The sequence below is a fragment of the Helicoverpa armigera genome, chromosome 28 (assembly GCF_030705265.1).
Source record: "Helicoverpa armigera isolate CAAS_96S chromosome 28, ASM3070526v1, whole genome shotgun sequence".
Lineage (NCBI taxonomy): Eukaryota > Metazoa > Arthropoda > Insecta > Lepidoptera > Noctuidae > Helicoverpa > Helicoverpa armigera.
Window position 1 is genome coordinate 1335047 of NC_087147.1, and position 16904 is coordinate 1351950.

At 35.5% G+C, this 16904-nt stretch overlaps 2 protein-coding genes across 3 annotated transcripts in view; one reads left to right on the forward strand and one right to left on the reverse strand.

The window, feature by feature from the left end:
- LOC110378002 (ryanodine receptor) overlaps positions 1–16904 on the forward strand; it is a 163501-nt gene that overhangs the window by 126253 nt on the left and 20344 nt on the right. The window contains exons 71-86 of the mRNA XM_064042448.1: positions 702–856; positions 1428–1605; positions 2061–2196; positions 7646–7770; positions 8281–8401; positions 8898–9087; positions 9535–9784; positions 10242–10386; positions 10726–10838; positions 11147–11218; positions 12204–12362; positions 13381–13608; positions 14011–14123; positions 15525–15618; positions 16016–16144; positions 16533–16667. Coding sequence (XP_063898518.1) covers positions 702–856; positions 1428–1605; positions 2061–2196; positions 7646–7770; positions 8281–8401; positions 8898–9087; positions 9535–9784; positions 10242–10386; positions 10726–10838; positions 11147–11218; positions 12204–12362; positions 13381–13608; positions 14011–14123; positions 15525–15618; positions 16016–16144; positions 16533–16667 — 2343 coding nt within the window. The remainder of the gene's footprint in view (positions 1–701; positions 857–1427; positions 1606–2060; positions 2197–7645; positions 7771–8280; positions 8402–8897; positions 9088–9534; positions 9785–10241; positions 10387–10725; positions 10839–11146; positions 11219–12203; positions 12363–13380; positions 13609–14010; positions 14124–15524; positions 15619–16015; positions 16145–16532; positions 16668–16904) is intronic.
- Positions 2509–7179, reverse strand: LOC126056928 (uncharacterized). 2 transcript variants are annotated; one of them, XM_064042474.1, is made up of 6 exons: positions 6990–7179; positions 5784–6854; positions 5283–5423; positions 3893–4037; positions 3230–3306; positions 2509–2890 (listed from the first exon to the last, which is right to left on the reverse strand). In XM_064042474.1, exons 1-6 carry the CDS (start codon positions 7032–7034, stop codon positions 2546–2548), a joined length of 1824 nt encoding a protein of 607 aa, XP_063898544.1. In that variant the 5' UTR covers positions 7035–7179; the 3' UTR covers positions 2509–2545. The 2 variants fall into 2 exon arrangements, with proteins under 2 accessions (XP_063898544.1, XP_049707730.2); XM_049851773.2 differs by lacking the exon at positions 3893–4037 and adding an exon at positions 4487–4646.

The following is a 16904-nucleotide window of genomic DNA, read 5'->3' on the forward strand; positions in this document are numbered from 1 at the left end:
CGCACTATTATTTATGCTGAAAATCAATGGATTGCTATCCAAGAAGAAATATATCAAATATGTGTTCCAATGCGCTTGAAAGTTATGTTTTTTGAAGGCTGTTTGCATAAGTCATAGACTATTGGTCCGAGTTTGACAGCAACTGTCAACTTGACCAAACAAAAAGGTTAACTGTATTTATAGTTTTGTCTATGGGAAGAGGTCTGTGTTAAAAAATGTGACAGTAAGAAACTAGCAATTTTATTGTTAGAAACTTTATTGTTGTCGTTTCTAGGGTGTGCTTAAAAAAAACAGGAACAAATAGTGTTTTTAGAGCATGTTGATGTTGTGGCCTTGTAGAAATATCGCTAGTCATAATAACAGACAAAATATATAAGGCAAAAAAACCTTTTTCACAGAAACACCCACATTTAGAAACCATGGGAAAAATATCATATTCATGGTCGTTTTTTAAGAAAATCCATACTCACAAATACTTAATAATTAAAAATACAAAAGTGTTCCTTAGAAATCCCAACTACTACACACTTTCTGAAAGCACTTTCCGACACACGAACTTATCACATGCAATCTAAAATCAATTCTATTTTTACCACTAATAAGACTCAATTTCCCACTCACACTTTCTCTAAAGAAGAATCATATTCCTACTACTGAAAATCAACTCTATTACACAAGCTATAAGGTCCAATTTCCTTCAGGTGGTGTTGCCTCTAATGGAGAAATATTTCTCGACGCATCGCAACTACTTCATCGCCGTTGCCACGGCAACCAATAACGTTGGCGCTGCCAGTTTGAAGGAGAAAGAGATGGTAGCCGCTCTGTTCTGTAAGCTGGCTAGTTTGCTCAGATCTAGGTAAGATATAGACAATTTAGAAGAATCCTTATAGAAGATAAACTTCTAAAGAGTTTTATTTTAAGAATTGTTCTTCACTAAGAAGGAAGCGATGTTCACTTTAGGTTGAAGAGTTCATAAGGTCAAGCAACTGTTGTAGCGGTTTATCCGTGGATGGGTGGCCATCATGTCATGATGAGTTCTTCCGTGTTTTGGAAGGCACGCTAAGTTGCAGACTATATGGGCAGTCATATGCCAGACAGTCTGACAACCAGTCTCACAAAGGGATATCAGGGATGTCCTTGGGTAACTGAGTCGAGGAGATCTGATAGACAGTCATTTCATGTAATAGCCGGGCTTAATGTATGGCATGGCATGGCATGTAATTCGAGCTTAGCCGGATGCAGCTACTCAGCTGCATCCGGCTAAGCTCGAAGACGATTCCAACATAATTGGGAAAAATCTATGTAGATGATATATTTGAGAGCGAAAATATTGTAAAAAACTTATTATTCTTCTATTAAGTGTTCTGGTATCTCAATACAATACTTATTATATAATATACTCAATCACCTCTTCCTCTAACCCTCAGACTGGCAGCTTTCGGCCCCGATGTCCGCATCACAGTCCGCTGTCTCCAAGTCCTGGTGAAGGGCATCGACGCCAAGTCTCTCGTGAAGAACTGCCCCGAGTTCATCAGAACTTCTATGCTGACCTTCTTCAATAACGTCGCTGATGATGTGGGGCATACGATCATGAATTTGCAGGATGTAAGTGCATTTTTATTTTTTTAGTGAGGTTTAGAATGTTGTGCTGAAGAAGAGCAAACGATGTTTTTTTTATGATTATACTATTCTATTCCCTGAATGAAGAAGTGGATCTGTACTTACAATACGACATATTTTGTCAGTTCCGCTAGAAATCGTGATTAAGTTTACCGATGCGATATACAGATTTAATGAGCATAAAAAAATAATAAGAAAGAGATTCCAATGAAAAATAAACCTTCTCCTTTTTTGAAGTCGGTTAAAATAAACCATTTGGAGAGTGAGATTGATAACCTAACCTCTTATTCAGCAGTGTGCTATCGGCAAACCACTTACTTGGTCTAAACTTCTAAAGGATCTATACTTACAATTAGTTCTAGACTTGTCCGAAAACTTAACTGTCACTTATTTCGATATATTTTTTGTTATAAACTAACTTTCTGTTTTTTCTCTTTCAGGGCAAATACGCACACCTTCGAGGTACCCACTTGAAGACGTCCACGTCTCTGGGCTACATTAACGGAGTACTCCTACCTATATTGACGGCCAAATTCGATCATCTGGCTAACTGCGAGTACGGTGCTGATTTGTTGTGTAAGTACTGATAATTTTGTATTTCCTATCTTCTTTGAAGAGGTTTTTTTTGTCTTCAAAGCTGTATTTTTTGACTCGTGACGTCACGTCTATGTAAAATATATACTTAGAAGTGACGAATAACAAAATTCAATCGTGTTATATCTTCGTTGTTATTTGTTTGTGAGAGAAAAGAAAAATGCTTGTCCATAATTTTAGGGTTATCTAAATGTACTAATTACTCTTTTTCAGTTACCACGCCTATTACAAAAAATCGGGTCAGATTTATGATAAATAAAGAGCTAGGAATAAATAAAAATCAACCAACACATTACAACTTTTATTACCAAAACTCAACTCAAAAAACTCACTAATCACTCTCACTCTCACTGCCACTGTCATCGGAACTCTCACTGCCACTATCATCACTATCACCATCAGAGTCGCTGTCACTGTCCTTCGACCCTGAACTGGCATAAGCCAGTCTACATTGAGTCCCACAATTCCTGCGAAAATTCTTCTTCAATCGTTTAGTACATTCGAATTTCACACAAGTAGCGTTTTGGGCGTAATGGCAAGCACTTTTGCATTTGTCTTCAGAGATTTTTGAGCAGGCTTTCTCGTATCTATCTCTTAATATGTTTAGTTCTTGGTCTACGGGCTGTGCTGGTGTAGTTGGGCCTTCTCGGAGAACCCCTTTTGTTGTTGATGTTGACTGAGGAAGTGGGTAAACGTTGATTTAAGTTGGGGATGAGGAAATAATTATATAGACTAACGCATAAAAATAGTTTCTAAAAGATATGAGTGTCTTTTATCTCCGAATTGAGATAAAGAAATGATGAAATTCTCACTAATATGAATGCGAAATTCAGTGTGTCTATCTCTCGCGTTGTAACGTACGAACTACTCACCGATTTAAATAAAATTAGGTACACAGGTAATCTAGAGCCTGAAAAAGGACATAGGCTGCTTCTCCATCGAGATGCAGGAAATAGTTCCTTCAGGACAGAGGGGGAACTGCGAGAACAGCAGTAAATAATACAGTTTTCATTACCGTTCCTGTTTCCATGTGACGTTGACATACTACTGACAAATAGCCAGCTTTTGCTAAATCCGCATGCACCCCTTCAGCTGAAAAATACATGTTTAGTAAGCATTTGTAAAACATCGTTAAAATTCCCACCATCACAATCAAAGAAGTTGCGTAGCACATCAGCCTACTCCAATTTATGTTTTGTCAATCAACATTAAACTAGAAAAAAATAAATAAAAAATAGATTGTAGTAGGTTGATGTGCCTGTGTTTGTTTACGTAAAATTAGTCACACTAAAATCATTTAAAGCAATTAGTAACAAACTACTTTTACAAGAGACATACTTTTGTCTATTTAACACCCTAGTAAATAAAACTGCAAAAATAATAGCAAAATTAAAAACAAACTGATTAAATACTATTGACTAGATATTATCCGTCGTACCACAAAAACTTTTAAACGTCAGTTTAACACTTGTCTTAAAAAAAATCAGATTATGACGTTGAAATAAGGTCCATTTTGCAGCCACAATTTTTTTAGACAAGTCTTCGACACATGTTAAAGTTTTTGTAGTAAGACCATTAGTCTCTTGTTATTTATGTAAAACACTCAAGTACCAAGCCTTCAAAGAGGTATATTCAGCCATGGACGTGTAAATAAAAAAAAGAAGAAAAAAAATCTCACTTTTCAAAATTCTTCTAAGCGAAAGTTTGGGTGAATCTTCAAACTGTTTGTCGCATCCTTTTTTGTAATGTTTTTTAAACGCTGTCTTAACATCTCTGTGACAGCCTTGTGCCCGACAGGACGATACGAGGGTGATCTTACATGCCTTCGAAATAAAAATAAAATATTTAAAAAATAATCGTTATTATTAACGTCCATAACTGAACATCCTCTCTTAAAAACTATGACCACTGGCAAGACAGTTACGTTATATCAAGAACAATCTAAGAAATCCAAAAAACTAAGGTCCAAATAAACTTTCTGAAAGTAAAAAGATCCCGACGAATTGAGAACCTCCTCCTTTTTGGGAAGTCGGTCGACCGTGGCCCTGGTACATAAAAGGCCTACGACGGAACACGACGGTTTTTAGTCAGTAAGAGTCTGACACTCCCTCACCACTGCTAACCCACAGCGGGAGGGGTAATTGGATTATTTTTGACGTCGGTAAAAAGAAAATCTCTAATTGTCGGATAGGTTGGTTACAAATATCCACCGTTAGCCAATGAAGGTATTATGAATAAGGCGATAAATCAAAAATGTTGACACAAGTCTCACAGCCAGGTTTCTCGCGTAAAAGGTTGTCGTCAGATTTCTTCTTATTGCAAGAAACGAATTCTTTAATGCATCCCGTTCGGGAGCTCCTATCGAAGACGTCTTTTAGATCTGAGCCGCAACTGACAGCTCTGCACGAAGAACTATACGCTTTTTTGCACGCCTTCAAAAGACAAAATATTTGAAAAAACCCATTCTTTACTCATAATTCTCCTGCCCTTATCAAGATCTTATTTGGGGTTGACGCAGCATGTTTTCTTCTGCCATACTCTTCTGTCTGTCGTCATCTCACAAGTAACATTCTTTTGTCACACTTTCCAGACAACATACACAAACAGTATTTACTACGGTAAAAATTTATCTCTTCATCTTATTGTCATTGTACTGCCCAAGTAATTTATCTGGTAGATCTTCGAGTTGCAAGAGTAACTACTGCTTTTACTATTTATTTTTTGACCTTTAACAACTATACAATAAGTAGCCTCCACACAACTTCAGTTCAATCTAGTGAAATAATCCTTCTTTTAATCGTCCTACTTCTGGGCACAGGCCTCTTCTCACACATAAAAGTATTGAGCGTTAATCACCACGCGTGTTCAATGCAGACTTCCTAGTCCAGGTTTCCTCGAGATGTTTTCCATCACGATTTTAATCATGGTGTCCACAATATACTTCTTACATATAAATTGGAAAACCTAGAAGTCCGCACACTCGTACTTAAAAAGCATAGTGCTTTAACCACTATTCCACCTCAACTTCTGTGAAATATATATAACATCTAAAATAATTGCAAACCCACCTTATAGCATTTTCTGACAACTAGTTTGAGGCATGCATCACCGTAAGCCTGCCTCAAAACGCTTGTCTTAAACATGTCTTTGGTTAATGCTTCATCATCCTCATCATCTGACAATTCCATGGAAGTATTGTCGCTTGCTCTCTGAAAACACAAGATTTTTTCAAAGGAATTTGAGCTGTAATGGGGAATTTAATTTGGATCTCTATTTATATGGACAAAGCTTGACATTAAACAGCCTTGGCAGTCGTTACGGGTAATCAGAAGTCAGTAAGTCTGACAGTAAAACACTGGTACTCAGCTGCATCCGGTGAGACTGGAAGCCGACCCCAACATAGTTGGGAAAAGGCTCGGGAGATGATGCATATGCTATGGCATATTGATTTCGAAGATTGAAGTGGTCACAACTTCTAAGTATTTGCTTAACTTAACAACCTTATTTGCTAGTTTGCATCTGCTACAGAAAAAATAAAACACAAGTAAATAAATTATATAGGTACTTACATCTTTAACTCCGGTCCTATTGACTTTAAGAATAGTTCTTAAATTAGGAGGATTAGGAGGAGCTGGCTTCTCATCCTGAGGTTGTATTTCAACATCCTTTTCTTCCACTTTTTCATTTTGTTTGCTGCCAGCAGCTTCTTCTGAATCCGATTCCTCTTTCAGAGTAGTCTGTGGTGACTGAACAATCTTCTTCGATTGTTTCAAACTGTCATCCGTGTTGTCTCGAGCGCTTTTCACATTATATCTTGTTTTCGGAGCTTTGACTGGGTCTAGCGCCATCTCTGGCATGATATGCGGTTTCTTTCTTTCAGCTTTATTCTTAACTTTTTTGTGAGTGTCCACGAATATTATTTCTGGTAACACCTGTTTCTGCACGTTGTTAGACTTCATCATTGGTGGGAGTGTCGGCATAGTTGTCTTTGGTGTCGTTTCTAAGTTAGATGCAAGTATTCGTGGTATCTTTGACCGTGTAGGTCTTTTTGGTTTTGTTGATCTACTCGGCGCCATCTGTTCAGGTACCTGCTCGAAACTACTTGATGAATCTATTGGAATCGGAATCAATGACAGGCTTGTTTTTGTAGTAGAAGCTGTAGTTTCTTCTTCATATCCTGAAACTGGTATTACAGAAGGTGCATTCTCCATGACTGGTTCTATCTGTTTTTTACTCGGAGGCCGTTGGATTCCATCGGCATTGATTTTAAATTCCCGACTTTTATCAACATCGATATCTGAAAGTATCATTTCTGTTTCGTGTTTAAATGGTGTTGTAGTCGTCTTTTCACCAAGCTCGTTTTGGAAGAAACGACTTTTCTTGTGGCTGAGATTTTTTTTAATGACTCCTTGTCTAATATTATTAACTTTATAAGGAACTTCTCCTCCGCTTGAGGTTTCGGCAGACCTGTCGAAGGTTTCCTGAGACTTGTATATTTTTTGCAATTGTTCATAGTTGCTGATCAACTCTTGTAGTACGTTGTTAACTCTTGATATGTTCTTTATGACATCGGCGAATATTACTTCGGGCTTGTGAGTGGGTTCTGAATTTAAAGATATTCTTCTCGCTGATTTTATAGCCTAAAACATTAGTGTATTTATTACATGTCTTATATCTTATAGACTGGTATCTTTAGCAATAAATTTTTCCAATCGAAAAAACCTTTATATAAAGAGTATAAATTGAATCAGAATTTAATGAAATATTAATATTACCAATACACCTAAGAGCAAGCCGCAAAAAACACTGTAAAACAACATTTAAACTATGGATCCAACAAGTTTTGTACGATAAACAAAATCGATATAAACTTCGTCATGCGTTTTATTGTTTAAAAAATGAAATGAAATATTTTATTTTATGCATTATTTATCGAAAGTTGCAGAAATATGTACAGTTTTGCCATCGCTCCGACTAGAATTGGGAAATTGGGACAATTTTTTATATTTAGTTTATGTAGGTATTTATATAAGAGTGCAATAAATATTTAATGGCAATGGTGATAACATTTTACTCGTGTACGCAAAATTTCTTTATTCTTAACTACAAAGTCAGCCCGAATTTGCTTATAACTAAAAAAAAAGGTTTAGAATCCTCCTGTTCTGTTTCCTTGTTAGTACTGTTTTATTTTTCTTGATATAATTTATTTACAATCAACATTGAACCTTATACTTTGGGGATAAAGTTGCTATTAAAGAAATATAATAGACTGTAGTGATTTCACTATTCTTGCGTACCATGTCTAAAGGTTGGTACAATATATATGTAAATCAGTCACGATTATGGACCCTGTCGGGCACAGCACATGACAAAATTTGGTATAGGTATATAACAATTCCTTCTTATATAAATGTTTTATTTTGTCCAACAGTGGACGAGATTCAAGTGGCTTCATACAAGATGTTAGGCTCTCTCTATGCTCTCGGCACGGATGCTACTCTCACGCACGACAGAAAGTACCTCAAGACTGAGATTGAGAGACATAAACCTGCTTTGGTAAGTTTGATTGTATTTATGTTGATATATTGAAACATATCTTAAGGACTATTAGATGTAGATGTAGGCCTACCCCAAACCACGTTAGAGTCGTTTCCCAGTCTTAAGTAAATCCAGTTGGTTTGTTTTACATGAAGGAACTGTCTGTCTGACCTCCAACATCTGTCGGGCCTCGCGATACCTTTAAGTAACAATAGTTTTCAGTCTTTCCTTCTACCCGTAACGACTATCAAAGATGTTTAAATGGAAGCTGGCAACCACTTGTTAAACACGGAGGGTGTCGAGTACTGCCTATAATAGCTGGAAATAAGAATAGCAGTTCAATGAGGACACTGTAAATAAAAAATAAGTCTATGACCTAAAAAAAAAAATGCAAGTATCAAGAATTTTACTGGGAAAATAGCATATTCCGTATACTTACCAATTTATTCTAACTACAGATGTTGCTAAAAGCACCAATATTTTAGACTCAAACTACATAGTAATAAAGCATAATTTCCTTTATTCCAGGGTTCATGTCTCGGAGCCTTCAGTTCGACATTCCCGGTGGCATTCCTGGAGCCTCACCTGAACAAGCACAACCAGTTCTCCTTGCTCAACAGGATCGCTGACCACTCTTTGGAAGCTCAAGGTAAGTTGGAAAAAATGGTTGATCTATTGATGATGGCAAAATTTTCTGCAAAAAAAAAGGCAAAAATTACAAAAAAATATGTTTTGTCGTGTTTGAAATGAAAGCCTTAAAGTTACTTTTGGTGTAGTTAAAAAAGGCAAAACATAAATGGTGTCATTATAAACAAATTGATGTTTGATACTTGTATTAAAATTTAAATGTGAATCTGGTTTGAACATGTGTGAAACATCTTGAGCAGATCATTATTTGTGACTTCTTGTGGTAACACCATTTATGTTTCGTTCCAAATGACTGAATTTAAAAGCTGGACCTCTTTAATTAAATTGAAATAATATAATTAAATTGTAATATATATTTTTGTGAATTAAACGTATTAACATAGCTTCACCCTGTCAATTATGTTGAAACCCTATATATTATGTAAAAAGTCTATAATAACAAAACAGTATTTCAGAATAAAATAACCGTGCATTCAATTTCCAACTCTATTCCGCAGACATAATGCAGAAAATGGAACAGTGCATGCCTACGTTAGAGACGATACTAGGCGAGGTGGATCAATTCGTAGAGTCCGACAAGACGTACAACGAAGCGCCGCATATCATCGATGTGGTGTTGCCTTTACTTTGTTCGTATTTGCCGTTCTGGTGGGCGCAGGGGCCTGATAACGTCACTCCTACTGGCGGGTAAGTTCATAAATACTTTATCTTATATACTAAAGTTTCATTAGCCTATATTTATAGTTTTAAGGATCACTGTGACGTCCAGTTTTCTCTTTGCATATTTGCAAGCTCTTCAAGAAGAAATAAGCAAAAGTCACTGAAATAAGTACACTTAAAGTATACCAGATTATAAGCATCTGCAGTTTTTCTTTTGTGCATCAAAGTAATAGTTATAATACGCAAAGACACCCTAAAATCCGTTACAATAGTTTTGTAATCACTTAAGGTGCCTATCTTATAAGATACTTATTTGATTTGAAGAGAAGATATATTAATCATATTATTGCTGAAATTAATATTATCGATCAATCACTCCATCAATCAATCACTAGATCCTCTATCAATCAATACTCTTCATAATTACACTTTAAATGTAAGACTCGATAGTTAATTATTTCCATATTTCCACAGAAACCACGTAACAATGGTAACAGCAGAACACATGAACCAACTCCTGAAAAACGTATTAAAGCTCATTAAAAAGAACATAGGCAATGAAAACGCTCCATGGATGACTCGCATCGCGACGTACACACAACAGATAATTATCAATAGTTCGGAAGAATTGCTGAGAGATTCGTTCCTGCCGCTCGCTGAGAGAGTGCGAAAGCGAACTGATAATATGTTCCATAAGGAGGAGAGTTTGAGAGGGTTTATTAAGGTAAGGTTTACATTTATATGCTATTGTTTTGTTAAAAAAAAGTTAGACAGACGTTTGTGACAAGTTTTCAGAAAAAAAAACGTATGTTTGACTTTTTTGCAATAAGACCATTGGTGTTAAGATTACGTTTTTAATTGAAATCATATAGAATGGAATACCAGAATGTATCCGCGCATATGTGTAAACAAAGTAATTCGAAAGTGTTGAAACAACAAAAGATGAAAAATACAATTAAATAAGCAAAAATTTGTGTATTTAAAAATGTCTGCAACGACATTAGTATTTTAGTAAGTCAAATAGGGTATAGTTTTAAATACATATTATTGAGCATCAGAATACTCAAGATGTTTGCTTTTACTAAAAAATAAAATTGTATGCAAAAAATTATTTTGTGAACAATATAAGAATATAACAAGCAAAAAATACTCCTACTTCACATTTACCCTTCACCTTCCAGTCATCAACCGACGACACCTCGCAAGTAGAGTCTCAGATACAAGAAGACTGGCAGCTTCTAGTCAGAGACATCTACTCCTTCTATCCGCTGCTCATCAAATACGTCGACCTTCAGAGGAACCACTGGTTGAGGAACAATGTTCCAGGTTTGTTGTCAATCAATCAATCAATTGAAGCAGTAGATGATTATTATCAATCAATAAGTTTAAACTGTAGAGGGTTATCTATCAATCAGTTCATTGGTAGATGATTATTATCAATCTATCAATTTTTTGAAGCAGCAGATAACTGTCAATCAATCAATGAACTGAGGCAATATGATTTCATAAACTAATAAAAACATTTTGATGCACTCATTTGTTTATAAACTACATACCTAATTAAAAATATGTTTCATTGCATTACACCTTTTAGTGGTAAAAAGAAAATAGTTCTCTGTTTTGTTTAAAGTTATTTAAATTTAAATAAATATATTTCCCCAACAGAGGCGGAAGAGCTATACAACCACGTGGCTGAAATCTTCAACATCTGGTCGAAGAGTCAGTACTTCTTGAAGGAAGAACAGAACTTCATCTCTGCCAATGAGATCGATAACATGGTAAGTTGCACCATATTCAGTGGTTGTAAGTAGCGTGTAGATACAATTTTATATTAAGTTATGAAATTCACTAAGAAAGTGTCGTTATTGCATATGTGATGTTTCTCAGTCATCGCAGTCTATGTAAATTACTGGAGCAGTTATTTCGGCATTTCTAAATGGACTGCCCCGGCAGCCAAGCAGTCTCATGCGTATGTTGTCAGATTGATAGCCTAACTAAGATTTAGCATTCTCTAGAAGCTTTTATTGATAATTCCTTGCTATCTTTGTCTTCAAGCCTGATTTGAAAACTATTATTTTTATTATAGGTGCTGATCATGCCAACAGCAACAAGAAGAGTGACAGCAGTTACAGATGGTACTCCCCAAGGCGGTGGAAAGGTATTGTTATTCATATTGTTTATAACATGAAATGAACCGTTTAATAACCTTAAAACTATTTCGATTTAAATTAATAAATATTACTCAAATACAATTATAATATACTCAAAAACATCTAAAGTAACTAATAAAATTCTTACCATAAATAAAAGTAATGTATTATAAAATCGGTCTCTTTTTACTTAAATATGTGAATAATCAATTCTGTTCCCAAAATAATAGTTAATAACAAAATAACAAAACTCATCATCATGTCACTAATTAATATTTTTTCTCTAGATGAAAGCATTCGTAAGTATTCCAGATACATTGATACATCAATATGAATAAGGTTTACATGACATACAGGTTTCAGATCACGAATACAATAAGCTGATCTATTTTGTACCTTATTATTTACCCTTCAAGACTGTTATCAATCTTATGATTGATAAACTTGTAGATTGATCAACCGTGTGATTGATTGAGCTTTTACTGAACACTACACACAGACTGTTGTTTTTGTTTTATGTCTTTCCTGATTACAATTTATGTAAGGCACTATTTTATAATTATTTATCAATCTATACCTCAGTATTCATTTATCTGTACTGTTTTTCTACGTTTTTGTTTTGGTATTTCATTTGATTGATTGGCTTTTTCTACCTCGAGTGTTATAGACTTCGTTGTTATATTAGTTTTGTAGAAAATTCTAGTCGTAACAGACTGAATTTGATAATAATTATTATTTGCCGCACGTTTATTGTTTTACGTTTTAGGTTAGATTCACACCATACATTACATGCCAGATCATTTAAACAAATCAATAAAGGAACAACCATATCAACTATATAGTGTTAGCTAGCTATCCGAAGAATAAGTACTTGTATCATTTGTATAGAATATTTGGGTTTGACCGCTAGCCGCTACCCTTGTCATCTATCATTTATATACTCAAATAACTAATACTTTTATTAATATATACTATATGTATTATTACATACAGAAAAAGAAGAAGCACCGCGACAAGAAGCGAGACAAAGACAAGGAAGTTCAAGCGTCCCTAATGGTTGCTTGTCTGAAGAGGTTACTACCAGTTGGTCTAAACCTATTCGCTGGTAGAGAACAAGAACTGGTACAGCATTGTAAAGACAGGTTCCTGAAGGTAGGGACCCTCAAGGTAATATATGCCCTCATTAATACCATCTTTTTTTATTTTTATTGCCGATCGGTGAATAGTTTGCACTGTTTTTGAATACGGCATGGTTTTTTGCGTTCATTTTGTAAATCTACCGGAGTTTGACATATAATATATGAGTGAAACCAATAAACAGAATATCCTGTGTGATTCCCAAACTGAAATAAAATGAAATTTCCAATGTCCCATGTTTGATGCCCAGCGATTTATCGGCATAAATCTTCCTCTCATCCACTTTCTCACTTAGCACCTGGATTTCAATCTTGGCACCCGGACACTTTTTTTTTACCCATTGTCTTGATATTCCTAATTTGGCACCCGGGAATTTTAGCACATATTGATTCTTCTTAACTCTGGCACTACATGAACATACATATACCTAATTTTAAAATCGTTTTACACTAATCATAAAATAGTATTCATAAACAGTGCAAACCATTTCTGATCTATATTTTTATGATTATTTTCAATTATAAATTATTTTTATTTAAATATTTAATTTAATTAATACCTGCATTGTAGTAACTGTTTAAAAAGTCCATTTAACATCGCCCATACCTAGCTTCGTGAACTGAGGGCTTATTATTATCAAGATTAAAGATCACAGTATGATGTTAAATTGGCATACCTACCATATTAATTTCTGATCGAATTCGGATCAGACGTCGGTGCCCAGCAGTATTTCATAATCGCTGAATGTTGCAAAAAGCAATCAAAATTCTTGAAGTATGATATTTCTCGACCGATTTTCATCCAAATCAGTTTAGTCGATTTTGCTTTATAAATAAGTAGCGAAACTAAAACGACTTTCTTTTATATTTGAATATGTAGATCTTATACATTAATTTTAAGTATCTACTAGGCTTCTGAAGAATTTTGCTATCCACTCTCCACGACCCGCTTCATCCGCAAACCGCACCTTAGCTATAAGTTAAACTTCAACATCAAAAATATTAACCCATTCGCCACATTATTGTACCCACAGAAAATGTCCGAACAAGATGTGGCTGAATTCGCGAAGACCCAGCTCACACTTCCGGACAAAATAGATCCAGCTGACGAGATGTCTTGGCAGCATTACTTATATAGCAAGTTAGGGTCAAAAAGCAAGAGTAATATAACTGTGGAAACTGCTGAAAATAAGGCCAAGATTATTGATGATACTGTCGAAAGGATTGTGGCTATGAGTAAAGTGCTTTTCGGATTGCATATGGTAAGTTTTTACTGTTTTGTTTTTTTTAGGTTAAAGTAGATAAGCGGTTTCTTTTTGTGATTTTTTATTTAAAAAAAATGCAATCAATACTACAGTCTAAATAATTCTTTAAACTTTATTGACATTTTACCAATGTTAACTAGGTATATGAGGCAGTTATTTATTAAATCCAATGATTCACAATGTACGATAATTTCATGGATATAAAATTTGTAAGCTATGTAAATTCACCACTTCAGGAATGCTTTTTTTTTCAAATACAGAAACTTTATTACATCTTAAGTTGCATATAATTAAAAAAATATTTTGTCAAGTACCTAAACTTCATACCTATTTATAATTTTACCTTAACTTGCGGATAATCACATAAATTATTACATATTTATTTATATACCAACATAGATCGACCATCCCCAACAAATGAGTAAGAACGTGTACCGGTCGGTGGTGTCGATACAACGCAAGCGCGCCGTCATCGCGTGCTTCCGACAAACTTCACTGCACTCTCTGCCGAGGTCCTTATAGTGTGCTGTGTTAATGTTGTGTACTAACTAGTAGATGAAATAACAATAAGCATTTTGACGGAACAGTGGAAAAAGTGGTTTATCAATCAGTTCGTTTATCATCAACCAATCAGTTGATTAATCACCAATCAATCGGTTGATCAAATGAGTAATAACTCTTTAGTCTCTTAGATGTTTGTGATATGTGTGCGTGTGATCGCGTGCCGTGTGGATATTGTAAATTAATTGTAAATGGATCGACCACCCCCAACAAATGAGTAAGAACGTGTACCGGTCGGTGGTGTCGATACAACGCAAGCGCGCCGTCATCGCGTGCTTCCGACAAACTTCACTTCACTCGCTGCCGAGGTCCTTATAGTGTGCCGTGTTAATGTTGTGTACTAACTAGTAGAAGAAAATAACATTAAAATAAAGTAGATTGTATTATCAGTCATTCGTTGAATGACCTATCACTCAGTTAATTACTTTATCAATCAATCAGCTGATCAAATTATCAATCCATTCATTAATCAATATATCAATCAGTTGATAAATCAATTTATCAGTCAATTGACTGATCATCAATCAATCAATTTATAGATCTTTAGTGTAATTGCGTGTTGTGTGGATGTTGCGTACCGTATACAAAAATAATGTCGACAAAAATAATAATACATGCTATGTCTGCAACTAACCTAGACTCGTTATACGTGTGTGTGTTTGATGTGTTATTGACGTAAAGCCACCCACGTCAATACCTGCAATTTTAGTTCATAAACCTTTACAAACGGACAGACAGACTAACAAACTTTTACAAAAGTTGTACGTGAATACGATTGTGCATGCTGCTACGGATGTAGGCGACGAAGCCGCGACAACGCTCGGACGTGTGGAAGCGCGTGCTATGCGCCGCTAGAAAACGCGCCGCGATCGCTTGTCTGAGGTCTACGCATCTTTATAAGATGAGTCGGTAGGTAGATGGTGGACATTGTGAAAATACAGAAGTCATATAAGGTTTTCCTGATGAGATTGCTAGAAAAAATATAATAAGAATATGTAAGAGTCGGAGAAATGTCCAGTGCTGGTATGTGTTCGCGCCCAAATTATTTAACAAAAGTGTTTATACGCAATTTGTTCCTATAAACTGTCTAGACGGAGTAAGCCGTGTTTCGGTAATTTCGCCTTTCAAATGCAGATTCCTGAACGATACAAATAAAATCCTAAATAACTTAGTTTGATTGTCCTAACATTAAGCTTCTTTTGCATGGATTTTCTTAAACAAACTTTGTTTTTGTAAGTAGACCAAATGGACCAACTGTAAATGGCTTTGTTTCCCAAAATGGTTTATTTAGTCATCATCATAAAGCATGTTGGAACAGCAGGATTAATAATATGGTATAATATGTTTTACAGACATCGCGCGTGTAACATCTTTGCTCGCACATACTACGAGCTCTGGTTGGAAGAAGAGAATATTGGTCAAGAAGTTATGATAGAAGATCTTACTGTAAGTTCACAGTTTAAAAAAACATTATTTAATATACAAAAAAGTCAGACTTTTGCATTAGTAGAGTAATTTTAAACTTCTTAATTAATATTTTCGACGAGATTTTTACACAGTTAGACACTTGTACCGGATAATTTGCTCAAAACCCATGCAATCACTGTTACAAAATATTTACAAGTGTACTTAAACACGAGCGGATTTTGTCACGCTCGGTTTTTTACGTGCGACAAAATACGTGTCCTGCTGTCATGGTTTGTACTGGTAGCTATCAATTATTTGTCATCGTAAAACCCAGCAGAAAATCCGCCAGTGTAAAAACAATCTTAGAAGAAAATCATAATCAAGTTGTTTTTCTTAAAATTGGACTTGAGGAATTAACAAAACAACTGTTTTCCAGCAATCATTCGAAGATGCAGAACTAAAGAAGAGTGATGTGGTGGAAGAAGGCGAGAAGCCTGACCCTCTCACGCAGCTGGTGACGACCTTCTGCCGCGGCGCCATGACCGAGAGGTCCGGGGCTCTGCAGGTATGTCCTACATACAGTCCATTCTAAAAATCTACGAAGTTTTAGTCAGCCAAAGCTGGAGGTCGGCACTCAGACAGACCGCGATGAAGACAACAGCTAAATAATGCTTATGTATCAGAAATTACTCATGCAACAGCTTACTAATAAATAAGGTCTTGACTTGACTAAGTTATAAATCAGTGTCATATTGGCCTAGAACTAAAGATCAGTACAGACGCCAGCCCGTCGAGCTACAATGCTACAATCCGTCAAACTTCTTCAATAAATTGTCAACCTTATCCCTAAAATGTAAGGTTCTATCTGATAACAAACAATGTATAAATTCGAATAGCGTGATATGGGTACATTAAGAAAAGTTAAAAATGTACATTTACTTACCGTTTTACAGGAGGATCCTCTTTACATGTCCTACGCACACATCATAGCGAAGTCCTGCGGAGAAGAAGAAGAAGAAGGGGGCGGGGAAGAAGAGGAGGGGGGTGGAGAAGCCGAGGCTGAGGATGAAGGCAGAGCTAGTATACATGTGAGTCATTGCAATATCGTCTTTTTAGTACTAATAGGGTGGTTATTTGAATTTATGGTAGATTGTCAGATTATTTAGTGGCAATGTTAAATTAAAAAATATTATATGTTACATGCAGAAAACAGTGGATATGTTTATGGTATGTATTGCAAAAAAAATTAATCTACATGGTCAGTGGTTACCCTAAATTACGAATGAAAAACAACAAAGTAGCTTCCGCCCGCCGACGGTTTCACC